The following is a 14,463-nucleotide window of genomic DNA, read 5'->3' as shown; positions in this document are numbered from 1 at the left end:
CTTTCCTCTCTGATTGTTTCACCTCTTCTCCTCTTCACAGTCACCATCAGGCAAATCTGAAAATAAATACTGTGGCTGCTTGCTTTCAGTTTTTTTTTCACAAGGACTACACAACAATGCAAGGCCTCCCTCACATATGTCTCCATAATATTATGCAGCAGCTCCATGGTAACGGGGCAGGACTCAGCTCAGGCCGGGCCTCTCCCTGCCGCAGATCCGATATGTGCCTGTGCATAAGTCTGGTATGTAACAATTACTCAAACATGTGAACGTACACTGTGGTCCAGTCCTGCAGGCAGGAAGCCTGTCAGTACATCATGGTCCTTTAACTTGAACATTAGACCCCTCCCTCTTCCCATTTTAGTCCCCTCACATCTTCTTCTTCTTTTTCTAATTAGTATCATTATTCTTATCATTAATATTATGATTATTATGATTATTATTATCATTACATCTTTATAACTCCTACAGACGTCACCATTGGCCAACACTGTACTTTTACAGGCCTCCATCTACAAACCTGACGAGTGTTCAACACCAATCGCATGATCGGTCGTTGAAGGACATACAGACAGACAGACGGAAGGACGGACAGACAGAGAGACAGACAGACCGAGAGTTTTCTGGATTTATGATGATTTCTTAATTTTACATTAGTTTTACTCATTTGAGGACTTGACACTTGCTTGAGTTGGACACTTATTGTAAGTGACATTAATGCTTAACAGAATACCATTTCCCCGCCACTTTGAATGCACAACTGCATTAGATCAAAATGATGCAACCTGGTCTTGGCTGAAAGCAGATGTGGACCTCAGTGGGGTCTAGAGACGGGTTCAGATATCGTCTCTATTTTGGATCCTGCGTTCAAAATATTTAGATTTGTTAAGCCGCGAAACCATTGAATCTTTTATCAAGCTTTTTATCTCTCTCCACTCTGTTTTAGGAACAGTGGAAAAACATGGGCCTCTGCTTCTCAGCCAGCAGTCGCTCTCACCAATTCAAACAGGCAGACATCAGCAGATTCGATCACATGTTGCTGGTTCATGTTGATTTCTGTACTTTTTTATATTTCCTGTTAAGCTATTTGTGCTCGGTTCAAAGGCAAAAAACGGACTGCAATTTAACTGTTAAGCACAGGTGGATATTATTGATTGAATAAAATGACGAACTTAAATTATTAGTGGAATGCAGGCCAGCAAAAATAATTTTACATTTACAAGACCACTGTCAACTGAGACTGTAAAATCTGATGAGCATATTACATTGTGGGCATATGTATGGTTGAGCTTTTAATGTCAATGCTGTAGAAAAAAATTGTAATAATAGTAAAATGCAGCAACTCAAAACCATTGTGCTCAATTTTCCCACTTTAGCTACTTGAAAGATGATGTTAAACCAATCAAACAGTCAATCATTTCATACAATTCATATTTCCCATCATTTCATGGTTTATTGAGCTTTTCTAGACTTGCTGATGACTCACTGCACTTAACAGTACAGATTATTGCTGTTCACCCATTCACACACACAATTATTCAGCAATACATAGGTCAAGAAGAAAATACCAGAAGATATGTCACTATGGTTTTCTCATTGTTAACAGTGTACCACCATGATAGTTATTAACAAGTTATCTTTGTCAGTATATTTGTAAAAATGGACCAATGAATATATCACTATAGCAATATATAACTTCTGCCACTCTCTCCACATCGGATAACACAAACAAACCTCTTTTTGGATTATCCCTTTTACAGTATCTACAGCTAACTCATGTGGAAATATTGGGTACGCTCCGCTGTATTTACGAGGCTCTTGTCAAAAGTAAGTTTCCTTACAAAAGCAGGAATATACAGAAATTTATTAATTGGTAGATTTTTTTTTGCTCCCAACAAAATTATGGAAATGTATTTGATATGTTATGATACGTTAACAAAGTTATAATGTTGAGGGTAAAAAAGATTTCCATTGAGAAGATGAAAATAATATAATATAATAACCAAGTAATACAATTTAGGGTAAAAAAAATACTTCCACTAATATATATATATATATACATATATTTGTTATAGTATCATATTATATCATTTCATATAATATGAACATACTGATCAAATTGAAGGTTAAAAAAATAGGCTTTTACTGCGGAGAGATCCCACTTCCGCCCGCAGCCCACGTTTCCGTCTTGTAGTCAGGAAGTGCCGTGTTGACAGGTCCGCTGCGTCCTCTGCTGCTGCTGCTCTGTTAGTTTGTGCTCAGAATCAAACTCTGCTCTTCAACATGTCTGCCAGGAACCCCGGCATGAAGCTCGGTGAGTCACGATATGTCACATGTGTGCACCTCCGTGTATCTGTGTGTGCAGCTCAGCTCGTTATCAACAACACGTGTAGAGTCGAATACATTTTTTACCTCAACTTTTCATTTTCACATCACGTGACTCATGCATAACTGCAGTTAGTGTTTCGCCACATGTGTCCTTACGCCGGTGAATCAGTAAACTAGATCCAGGGGAGACGGTGGAGTCTGAACTCAGTTTAATCAGTAACGTGTTGGAGGTAACTGACCTGCTGAGCACTGTCACTTTATCATCAGCTCAAATAAACATGACAAACTGGCTCTGCTGGGTTAAAGACACAACTTGTGTAAAAACATTATATCCTCTCATTAACTACTGCACAATAGATAGTGTTATATGTGATGCTGTGTACAGTCAGAGACTCCACGTCAGTGTAATTGAGAACTCATGACAGTCCATCCCTCTCTGCTCAGCTGACCTGGTAAACTTAAGTTCAGTAGAACTAACTCACATCAGTGTCTTTCAATATCATCATAATAATAATAATAATAATAATAAGTATACCTTTATTTTGTAAAGTACAACAGAATGAAACAAAAGTGCATAAATGATAATAATAGAGATAAAAGTTCAAAATAGCCATGAGTAGCAGACATCAATAACATCTCAAAGCATTGAACTACAGCCAGGTTATATATTAAGGTCCAACAAAAAAGCAATACTGAAGTAGCTAAAAGGTACAACAACAGAAAGACGAAAATAATCCCAGGGAGATGCAAAAAACAAATAAAAACTAAATCATACAAAAGAAAGAAAAATAGCAAAATACTGGACAAACCTGCAGCCTCACCACAAGCTGCCAACTCCTCCTGCTTCCATATAATTTACATACTTTCTATTGTATATTTATGCAACATGCCGGTGTAGCCAGGAGCAGCAGGAGATTGTGTGTTTGTGAGAAATTACTCAACAACACATTGATGGAGTTCACCAAACTCCAATTACAATATATGAAAGTTAGCATTGTCCAATTGGGGTAAATACAATGCATGAAACAGAATATACTACTCCCTCTGATCCTTTTTTTAAATTGGGCTTTGTGCTAAGCTAGGCTAACCCTGTCAAAGTGCGTCTCTATTGGATGTAGCAAGACAGAAAGTTTAAAGGTGTCACAAATGTTTAAGCCTAAACTCTCACACCACGACGAGAGCAAGCAAAGACAACTTCCAAAAATATCTAAAATAAACACAATGATGGATTTTTTTTTTTGCTAACGGGCTGCAGACCTGGAGTGGATATCCAAGGTGAGGGTGAACACGCAGGCCGTCCTGAAGAGAGCGCAGCAGATCCAAGGACATAAGCTGCTCAAGAAACAGTGGCAGGTAGAGCTTTCCTTCTCCCCCTAAGATAGCAAATGATTACCTTTTAATGTGGATTTATACTTTTCTACCTGTATGTATTAATGCTGCCTGTTTAGATGTATCTATTCTCTGCAACTGGGAACACCAAAACAAAAAGCATTCTCTGAAAACATGGCCAAAAGACAATCTTCCAACACAATGAATGTAATTGTTATTGAAGACATTTCAAGAATTATATCATGAGCATAAAGTTGTAATTTAATGAGAAGAAGTCATACTTTAGGAATAAAGAAACTAAATATTTCTTAGGAAATAATCAGCTAATAGAACCCATGAGTTCCACTACTTCGGGATCTTGTGGATCCACAATCTTGGACCAAGCTTATACTTTTTTGAGAAACTACGTGACCCTTGGCGCAGATGTGACCAAACATGTGGACACATTCCTTGTCCAAAAAAGAGGTAATTTCCTCAAAGTCTGTGGTTCTTTCTTTAGAAGGGACAGTTTATTACACAATCTTTTCTAGGATAATGTGGTACTTTGTTATTATTTAAACCAATGCTAAAGTATATCTTAACAAGATGCAGGTGATAGGCTGATCTGATATTTCTTCTCTAAAATATCACAGCCTAAAATGATGACTTTACTATCATAAAACAAATGTATTCTGTTAAATGTATGACCTTATTCTTGTACAACATCTTGTAATATTGTGACTTTATTCTTGAAATATGCTCTCAGTTATCTGCGGCCTTAATACTCAATATTGCATTACTGATGTATATTAAGATTTGTAAAGCTTCCTGGAACATCTTGACATATTAATCTCTCTCTGATCCTGCAAATGAACTTGAAACATCACCCACAATTTTCTCTCTCAGATAATGCTATCTTGGAGAATGATAGAAAAAGAGTAAAGAACTTGTCAACAGTTGCACAGACATGAATAAAGATTTTACACTAATGTGCACAGTCTGTATGACAAAGCTTCAGTAATGTGAACCAACTATTTGCACATATGTTGGCTTCCAAAATGCAATTATTACAATATAAGGGAAGGGTAAAAAACAATTAAATAGACACATATCACTGACAAATTAATTGTTCCTCAACAAATAGCTACAAGTGTTTTCTCTGTACACTTAAATTTGCCATTGTTGTTTGTGTGTCGTTCAGGCCGCCTGGCTGCTGAAGGCTGTGACATGTATTGACCTGACGACTCTGGCTGGAGACGACACACCGTCCAACGTCCACCGGCTGTGTCTGAAAGCCATCCAGCCAATCAGATATGACCTGCTGCGGAAGATGGATATGCACGACAAAGGTCTGCTCCAGCTGCTGCCAGGAGCACCACATACAGACCAGGGTTCAGTCACTGCAACTGTCAACATACTGTGATATTTTACTTGCATTAAGAATGGTTTAAAAAAAAAAAATCACTTTGATTAATGGTAATCATTAATGGTGAAAGTGAACAGTGAACTTTCCTCTTCAGCAGCTCTGGAGCCCATTGAGACATTTGTTCAGACCAGAATTAAACCTGCAGAGGGCGACACAGACCAGTTTATGATGGTTTCTTCTTCCCTGCTCTGTTGTCTGTGTTGTGTGGTGTGTGTCAGGAGTGACCACAGCAGCGGTGTGTGTGTATCCGTCCCGTGTGGCTGACGCTGTCGCATCACTGAAGGCAGCCAACTCCAGCCTCCCTGTTGCTTCAGGTAAGTCTCCTGAAAATGACTTTTACTGCAGGAAAGAAGTGAATGGCTGAGTTGATCAGGTGTGTGACTGTGTGCGTGCTGTGTACCTTTAGTAGTAACAGATTCAAACTTGACTTGATTATCACTGATGATGTGTTCTTCCTCCTCTTCCAGTGGCCACTGGTTTCCCTGCTGGTCAAACTCCACTGGAGACCCGGCTGCAGGAAGTCCGTATGGCAGTGGCTGACGGTGCCGCCGAGATCGACATTGTCATCAACAGGACGCTCGCTCTTACAGGACAGTGGGAAGGTACGCTGAGATCACATGATGTGAAAGACACAGAAAGTAAAGCACAAGAAAAAGCATCTGCTTCAGGATAATAAGTGTAGTTTAAAAAACAAAATTTTATGTGACTGGCTCTTCATTACTGACAAAACCATTCCTGCCTCTCCTGGGGGGCTTTTGTTCAAATTTAGCATTACAAATTAAAACAATTGGCTACTTATCAAAAAGCTAAATCAAATGTGATAAACTAGCACTGTGATGAATTTGATCAATTAGTAAAAAATATATGTTTTGCTCACAATGTAACTCCAGTCTGCAATAGAGAACAAATACTAATGTGATCATTTGATGTTTTGTGCAACTGAGAGATATGACATGGTGAGTGGGTGCGATACAAATGTTTGACCAATCATAAGTCACTCTCAGCTGTCAATCATGATGTTTTAACCAGTTTTTTGGCATCAAATAAATAATCAGAAACATTAACACTTGGAGATGTATGATAAGATACATCTCTGTTATCCTTTGATTTGTCATCTCTGACAAATGTTGTTATCCACCTCTATGTCCCAAGACACGGAGGTGGTGTTAATCACCGGTACAGCTGCCAGCCACCAGGGGGATTTCCAGATGTTTTGGCTCTACTTTTTTGGGAGCTGTCATGTTACCTGTCTTTATATACAGTCTATCAAACAGTCACGGTAACAGACCAGAAGCTCCCACAAACAAGTCTGACAGCCTGCACGCATACATATTAACCTCTCTATGAAAATGTGTGTTTGTGACGGGCCTTGAGCTGACAGTGTCTCGCTCACTCAACAAGGGCTGAGTTAAAGAGAACCCAGACATGTCACACAGGTAGGGATGGATTAAAAGAGACGGGGAAGTCTGTGATGCTGCTGCACAGATGAAAAGAGCTGTGGAGGAGGACAAGGCTCTCGTAGAGTGAGCATGACTGCCATGTCGCTGGTCCTTTCTCGCACAACCAAAGAAAGCTGCTGTTTTGTCAGAGGCTTCCCTTGGGAATGCTCCCTGTAATGCTCAGACTGCTGTGGGGTCTGCCTGAAGGCTGCTGTGCGTGTCACATAATGAGACATTTCATACAAAGCTGCACAAGATTCAACTTTTGCCAAAGAACGTGAAAAGAAGCCTGGTGAACATTGGCAGAACTTCTTTGGGTTGGATGAAACTAAATAATCAGATGCAGGCCAGAGTGTTTGGCATGGACTCGGTCAGGACATCAAGCTATGATTAGGCTGATATGGGATTTCATGAGTGAGAAAAAAATTCATAATATTGATTGAAATGATGCCCTCCCCCCCCCCCAGTCTCAAGAGGCATGACAGAAAAGGAACTTTCTAAGTTTTCTAAGAAAAATGTGAAAACTATGGCTCGGCAAAGAATTTGATGGACTTGAATCCAATAGAACACAATTGAAATACTTTAAAGGGAACGTAACAAAACCCCTCCAGCAAAGAGGAGCTGAACAGAATCATCTGTGAGGAATGAACGTCTCTCCACAGATTTGTGTAAAACTGGTATCAGCCATGCCCAGGAGGATCGAATCTGTGATCAAAAATAAGGATGGGCATTCAAACTGTTGAAAACAAAAAGAAAGACTGGCAGTTTTGTTGTATACTGTAATTCACTTACTTCTTTAGCTGAGTTTTGGGGCAGAGAGAAGCAGCTTTTTCAAAGGAAGAAACTTGAGTGATTTGCTTTTTGGGCTCCAAAGTCTCTGGAGGGGGGAGAGCCAGGGGAAATTCCCACTCTGCATCACAGGTTTCTGTTTTCTTACTTGTACTTACTGTCTTAAATGTTTAAATCGCGGATGCTCAGAGACACTTCTTTGTCCGAAACCTTCATGCTGGATGAGATGGCCTGGGCTAAGGTTTCCATCATGGACGGAGCCAGATAACGGCTGGAGCAGAGTCAGTTCCTGAGATAAAGGCATGGATCCCATATCATACCCCCCCCCCTCACAATAGTGCTGAAAGGCAGGCCATTTTGCTGCGTAAGGGGTTTTCATTTTGCTGCAGGTGGCAAACCCATGCCCTCCCAAGTGTTCCTGTTCGGGGGCCTGGCGCCGGTCTATCAGTGTAGAAATGCTGGATCAAATTATTGTAGGTGGGGAACAACTTTGCATCATGGGGGGTTGCCAAACTCGCCCAACAATAACAATCTACCCTGTTTTGATGGAGCACAGATTTGCGTGATCCCACAACAGGAGTCTCCTGGCCGTTTCCAGTAGACACATACCATACCACCTCTTGTTGTGCAAGTCACACCTTAACAGCACCAGTAGATACTGGTATGTGTGAAGTAGCTCTTCCATAGGGAACCCCCATCGACAGGATAAGTGGGGTTTCCCACTTGACGGAGAAGCCAAATCACCTCTGGAGATTTGTCATGAGAAGAAGACCCAGAGGAACCATGAGAGTGGCTGACCCATCACCTGTGTGTGAGGGGACATAGGCCTCCAGTCTCACGGGGGACGGTTTTGCTCTCATTTATCAACTTAGAATGGCAGCGGCGGGCTGCTTCTCTGGAGGAGGCCATCAGAATCAGGATGTCCAGATGAAATAAAACTCTGATGTCCTTCCTGGGTAATGGCTCCAGGGCCATTTCCTCACATTTGGAGAATGTCCACAGGGCAACTGACGGCAAACCGTTTCACTGATACTGAACTCTTGTGCTGAATATACAACACAAGAATTTCCTGTGTTTAGGGATGATGGGCACATGCAAGTAAGAGCCTTGTCGGTGAGTAGATGTGAACCGCAACTGAGGAGCCCTCGGTACTGCAGCTGGATGCCTGCTCAACGCAACCCTTTGGGAAGGCAGAGATTAAAAGCCTATGGCACGGGGTGAGGTGGGGGCATGCACAACAGTCAAGATGTAAATTTCAGAATCTGAATCATGCCAAAGAGGGAACCCACCTATAAAATGTACAGATGGGTGAGCTGTCGGGAGTTTGGACAGGCTGTTGTGTACTCTTGAGTCTGAAAATCAGTTTTGCTTGTGACAGTATGGGAGTGAGAGGAAACTGACTCGACAGTTGACGGAGCGTGCAAGTGCTGTGGATCCAACCTGTACATTAGCAGAACCCGTTGCAAAACACTCAGAGAAGAGGACAGCACTCAAGAACCAATTGTTAGGGAAGTGGTTGTCTCATGAAAGAGCGGTCGTGCACTGCAGAGAAACACACATCCACCGTGTCCCATCGTTGCTGCTTCTCCTTGCTGGTTGGTTTAGCTGGCAGGTTTCTTGAGGCACTGACGGGGGGTTGTCGGCTATTGGGGAGGGGTGTTGTGGAACAGGCTGAATGACTGCTGCTGGAGGTAGCTGGCAAGAGATGTAGGCAGTCTGCGATGACGCACAGAACTGTCTGTTCTCGCCGTGTCCTTTTTCACAAGTCTGAGGGAAGGTGGATGACTGCTTCCTGGAGCAGTGAGTCAAAGAGGCCACCAGGGGCAGATGGGGCCATCAGAAGACCTTTATGTCTATGCTCATGATCCACAAGTTGGGAGCTACAGCTCATAAAACAAGAAGTGTCTGTGAAATAGAAGTTTGATTTTTTTTTTTTTATATATTTCTCAAATGACATCACAACTGAACTTTTTTAAATGTCTGTATTCCTTTAATTGTTTAGAAACTGTCCTCACCTTACCGCCCTGTGTGTTGTGCTTTGGTGGTTGAATACTTTTGGTTTTTGATCATCAACACGTTTCCTGTCTCCCTCCACAGCCATGTATGATGAGATCCGTCAGTTTCGAGAGGCCTGTGGCGACGCCCACATGAAATCCATTCTGGCTATTGGCGAGCTTGGCACCTTCACCAACGTCTACAAGGCCAGCATGGTCGCCATGATGGCTGGTCAGTGTCCTCACAACCTGTTTCTCACATGTTTCAGACTAACAGGCACACTTTATGAAGAAAGTGTTTGTTGGCAATTAACGTTTCAACATTTTAGTAAATATGTTTATTTTGTTTCTTTCTGATGAGAAATTTGTTAACATGTGAAACATTCAACACGAGAAAGATTTAAGTAGCTCTCTAGTTATTTATTACAGCCCCTCAAACTCTTCTTTGTCGCTCACATTTACATATTCAAAACATAAATTTCCCTCATGGCTTTAAAAATAGCTTGAATGCAACTCTGCACCTTCCTTCCTCATTTGGTGACTGGGATCTGTTAACGTGATTATATGGGCCCCCGTCTCACCACCCTCACTGAGCTCCACCCACAATTTGACGACATCGTTTCATTCGATTTTTGACATCACATCGGCCATTTGAATCCCTTGTTTTCAGACTGGTATTTGTTGACTACAGTTTTAAGGTGGCAATACTCAGCCATGCTGCTGGTGTTTGTTTCGCTCAAAATATGCTTTTTTATCAAACACTGATTTCACATTTAGGCTTTGAGGCACACAGAATTTGAACTGGTAAAAAAAGGTCACATAACAACTCAGATACTCACAGCTTGTCTTCACAAGAAGAATTTAAGCCGTATTTTTTCAGCTGGCCGTGTGACAGAACAGTTTCTATCTCAATCAGTCAAGATACCCACACAGGTTCTAACGCCCTATGTTTTAATCATGCTATTTGTGCAATTACTACACTTTGTAGACACTTTCAATGCACAATTTCTAGATTTGTCTGCACATGTACAAATTTCAATACACATCAAATCTGATCACACACACAGATTCTGAATACATATTTGGCTTCCTCTATGCAGCCGCAAATCTCTGCACTCTTTTGCAGATTCTTTTACAAATTTACAAATATGGTTACGCACAGACACATAGATTGAGACACAGCTACACAACAAGCTGCTGCTCTGCCAACGTGTACCTGTTTCATGTCATGCAGCAGTAAAGAGGATTTAAAAAGTCGGAGGTCTATAGTCCAGAGAATTTGGATGCCTGAGTGTAATTCCTGCTGTCCTCCAGTTTGTGACGCTGCTGCTCAGCTTTTTCTTTTACCTCTCACAAATGGCGAACTTGATGAGTACTGCTCTCCCCCTCTCATGCAGACACGTATGCACGCGCACACACACAGGGTATGCTTAACTAGCCATCACATAATAAGCCGATTACAGAACCAAATTGTCAGGGGCTCTGATAGAGATCATTATTAAAATGCATTGCTTTTGTCGCCACACTCGCTCCTTAATCTCCTCTTGTTCCTATGAATTGCGTATGAGATTCCTGAAATTGAATGATAATTTCACCTATTAATCTCTGATGCAGGCTATTTTACTCTGCTGTTCCCTGCCAGTATCCCCCTGCCCAGGCAAATGAATAGAGCTTCATTACCGCCACCCGCATTTAATAACCGTTATCCATTATCTGGTAATTAAGACTCCCCATAACGAATCTTAAGGATTATGCCAGTTTGAGGAGAGGAGAGCGGCTGAAAAAAAGACCTGACTGGAAGAATACATAGAACATGTCTTTAATGAAATGGAAAATGTTCATCTCATTCTGTTCAGTAATGGACAGTCATTATACACCATGGTGGCAGAAGGGGTGATTTTTTTTTTTTCTCTCTCTCTCCGGCTGCCTGCAGTTTGTGGATAATCTATTAAGGAGCATCATTTCATCTTCTATTTTTATCAGGAAAGCAGATAAAACATAATTGGCTGTGAAGGAAGGGAAGGGAAAATTAAGGGATTTTATTGATGAGCATGCAGCTGCCCTCTGTTAGCCATCAGCAGCAGCATATGTTCCTGTCTGGCCAGGCCCAGACTATCAGAGTAATGCCCAGTCCATCCTCTGTCTGCGCCCTCACACCGACAATGTGCTGCTGACTCCGCTCACCCACTTTAGCAGCTTGTCACATGTTCATTCCTCCTTTACAGGTTTGACTCTGAGGCAGCGTAATAGAAAACATGCTGACGGATGAATGATGAGTGAATATTTGCAGGAATGTATCACAAGACGACATGTCACCTGTTTAAATCCGACAGGCTCGGACTTCATCAAGACGTCCACGGGAAAGGAGTCTGTCAACGCTACTTACCCAGTTGCCATAGTGATGGTGAGAGCCATCCGTGACTACTTCTTGTGTACAGGCCACAAGGTACAGTACTTAACTCCTGCCATTCTGTGGCTCGTGAATATTTCCTGGTTAATGAGGTGAAGAGAAAAGTGGCTCCGCACATTGTAGATCAGCTGCGTGAACGTTGGCTCCTCTACCAGCAGCATTGTCTAATTTATTACTTCCATTAACCTAGGATTCTATAACATAGGAGCAGGAACTTGTAAATCATTTTCAGTAAATGGAGACGCCAACATCGGAAGAGAGCAAGACCCAAAACTCTACTCAGACCTTTACACAAGGACATTTAATGTTGTGCTATAACACATTATAAAAGCTTTGCTCTTGTTGTGCAAGTCACTCCTGCAAAATTCCACCATTAGCCATTATTGGATGTGAGGTATGGATGGGACAAAAAACATAACCATATACAGCTTGATATAAACACACACAGGTGTATTCTACTTAACACAATAGGAATTCCACTTTACTCCGAGCCAGACAGCGGCTTGTGTGTTGTTGGCAGACGCAGAAAGTTTTCCTTCATCAAACAGGATAACGTGTTGATACCTCATTTCAGCAGCGAAACATAAATCAGGGTGACTACTACCACACAATATACAGTGATCCCCTTTAGTAGCCATTGTTTTCTTAAATAACATCTCAGAACGAGGCATAATCATGTTCCTATTGTTCTGCTGTCGGCTGAAAGCAATGCGTCCTCCTACGGTACATATAAAATCAATGCAAAGAAACATATAGCCGCATATTTGCGCTGGCCAACCAAAACCGATTTGAATATGTGTCTGAGCAAGTTGAAAATGTGTTGACTTGAATAAGACATTGCTGTGTGTTGTGTGTATTTATGTTTACATAAAACAATATTTTCCTCACGTTCTATTTGGTTGTATTCTGTTTCAAGCCTTAATTATGTCCTAAGGGTTTGATTACTGACAACTTGGGAATTATTGCCAATTAATTTTATTATTATATTTCCTTCATTCTTAGAAATGATATACAATTTTCCTCAGAAAACATTCTCTTGGGTTTTACCCGAGAAACTGAGGCATAAACTTGCTCCGCATTTGGTCTGAGCAAACCGTTCCAGTCGGTAGAGAACACAGTGTGACGGCTCCTCCTGCTGCAGTTTAACATCTGACAGTGTTGCATTGGAGATTGTTTGTCAGGGAGTCTTTTTTTCTGTCACGTTATAGTGGAACATCCTTGTTTTTGTTCTCTGGCAAACTACACAGAGCAGTTTGTGTGCATAATTATGTCCTTTAGCCTGTTTCTTTTAATAATCATTTTAGAGATTTGACTCGTTTCTATAGAGCAGTTAAACTATTAAAGCCACTAAACCATTTAGGTTTAGAGTGTAATCGAGCTTTAAGTGAAGTGTGTGTCCTTGTGTTCTCTCAGGTGGGCTTTAAGCCGGCAGGGGGGATCCGGACGGCTCAGGAGTCTCTGGTGTGGTTCAGTCTGATTAAAGAGGAGCTCGGCAACGATTGGCTGTGTCCTCACCTCTTCCGCCTGGGAGCCAGTAGCCTGTTGGCTGATATTGAGAGACAGGTGAGGACGTACACACACTACATATCACATCTTAGTTTTCCTCAAAACATGACTGTGGAATTATAAGTTACGATGTTACATTTTAGATAAAACCTTGTGAAACTTTGTTTTGCTACATTTGTTCTTGTTTGTGCAGATCTATCATCACGTGTCTGGACAGTATGCAGCCTATCACGAGCTGCCTATGGCCTGAAGCTGTGGTCTTCCTTCTTCAATGACCAATCAAAACCTCAGACCTGCCACACAAGCCTGTTGGTGGTTGCCCAGGCAACACACTGACTCATCAATACAAAAATTGACAGCATAGACTGTAAATAAAGATGGAACTGTCTCCACTTCCTTCAATCACTTGGAAACAGTGTCTGTGTGTAGTGATCATGGGATGGAGGTGATCTACTGTCTCAAGGTCTCCCTGATACACACACTCCACCAGTCATCAGTCAACCTCAGCGTGATAAGAACTACCTAAAATGACAAAAAAACATCTTATAGAAACATTTATTTGACATGTTTTTTGACTTTTCCGTTTGGTTCATGTCCCATCTGCTTACAAGGAGGAGTCATTGTTGTCACGTCATCCATCTTCATATACAGTCGACGTTTAAACAAGTTCAAAGAACGTTTATCAATTTGATTTTGTCTTTTATTTCCTTAAAGTCTTGAAATATATTCCAGCCCTGGAAATAAAAGATAATATATGTGGACATGTGTCTCCCACGCCTTTGTTCTTCCAAATACAAAAACTAATTGACACATTGGATTGCTTAGAGATTGCACAGTGTTTCCCTCCTCCTTGTACATCAACCCTGGAAGGACGCCAGCAGAGCTTCGATCCCATCCGCGAAACCTCTGGTCCACGCCGCCTGTCTGATTTTTGCATACACTTGTCAAGTCTCCGACCTATCACCGGCAATGTGCGCTGAATCTGTTATCGAGGCTTCCTTTGCTCTTAATTTCATGAGCAGGAAGCTCGTCCAACTGAGGAGCGCTGGGGATTAATCAGGGGTTAAGTGAGTTTAAAAGATCTGATTGAACAGCTCACAAATTTTCAGGCTTCATTTGAAGACGGAAAACTTTCTTCTTGCTTTCCTTCTTTAATTAAGAAATCACAGGCCCTGACCTTGACTGGAACAGAGGATAAATGAGTAAATTAATTGTGGAAGGAAGGAGATGTGAGCTCCCAGCTTGGGGGAAAAACGTGGGATT

General features: G+C 41.5%; 1 protein-coding gene across 1 annotated transcript; it reads left to right on the top strand.

The window, feature by feature from the left end:
* Positions 1-2,181: 2,181 nt before the first annotated feature.
* Positions 2,182-13,961, top strand: dera (deoxyribose-phosphate aldolase (putative)). Its single transcript, XM_053415300.1, has 9 exons — positions 2,182-2,314; positions 3,584-3,681; positions 4,838-4,985; positions 5,281-5,376; positions 5,530-5,664; positions 9,388-9,516; positions 11,618-11,730; positions 13,108-13,257; positions 13,394-13,961. The coding sequence occupies exons 1-9, from the start codon at positions 2,284-2,286 to the stop codon at positions 13,448-13,450; spliced, it is 957 nt and encodes a 318-aa protein (XP_053271275.1). The 5' UTR covers positions 2,182-2,283; the 3' UTR covers positions 13,451-13,961.
* The last annotated feature ends 502 nt before the right edge of the window (positions 13,962-14,463 follow it).

This window comes from Pleuronectes platessa, chromosome 22 (genome assembly GCF_947347685.1).
Source record: "Pleuronectes platessa chromosome 22, fPlePla1.1, whole genome shotgun sequence".
In the NCBI taxonomy this organism is placed as follows: domain Eukaryota; kingdom Metazoa; phylum Chordata; class Actinopteri; order Pleuronectiformes; family Pleuronectidae; genus Pleuronectes; species Pleuronectes platessa.
This window is presented reverse-complemented; position numbering and strand designations above follow the sequence as displayed.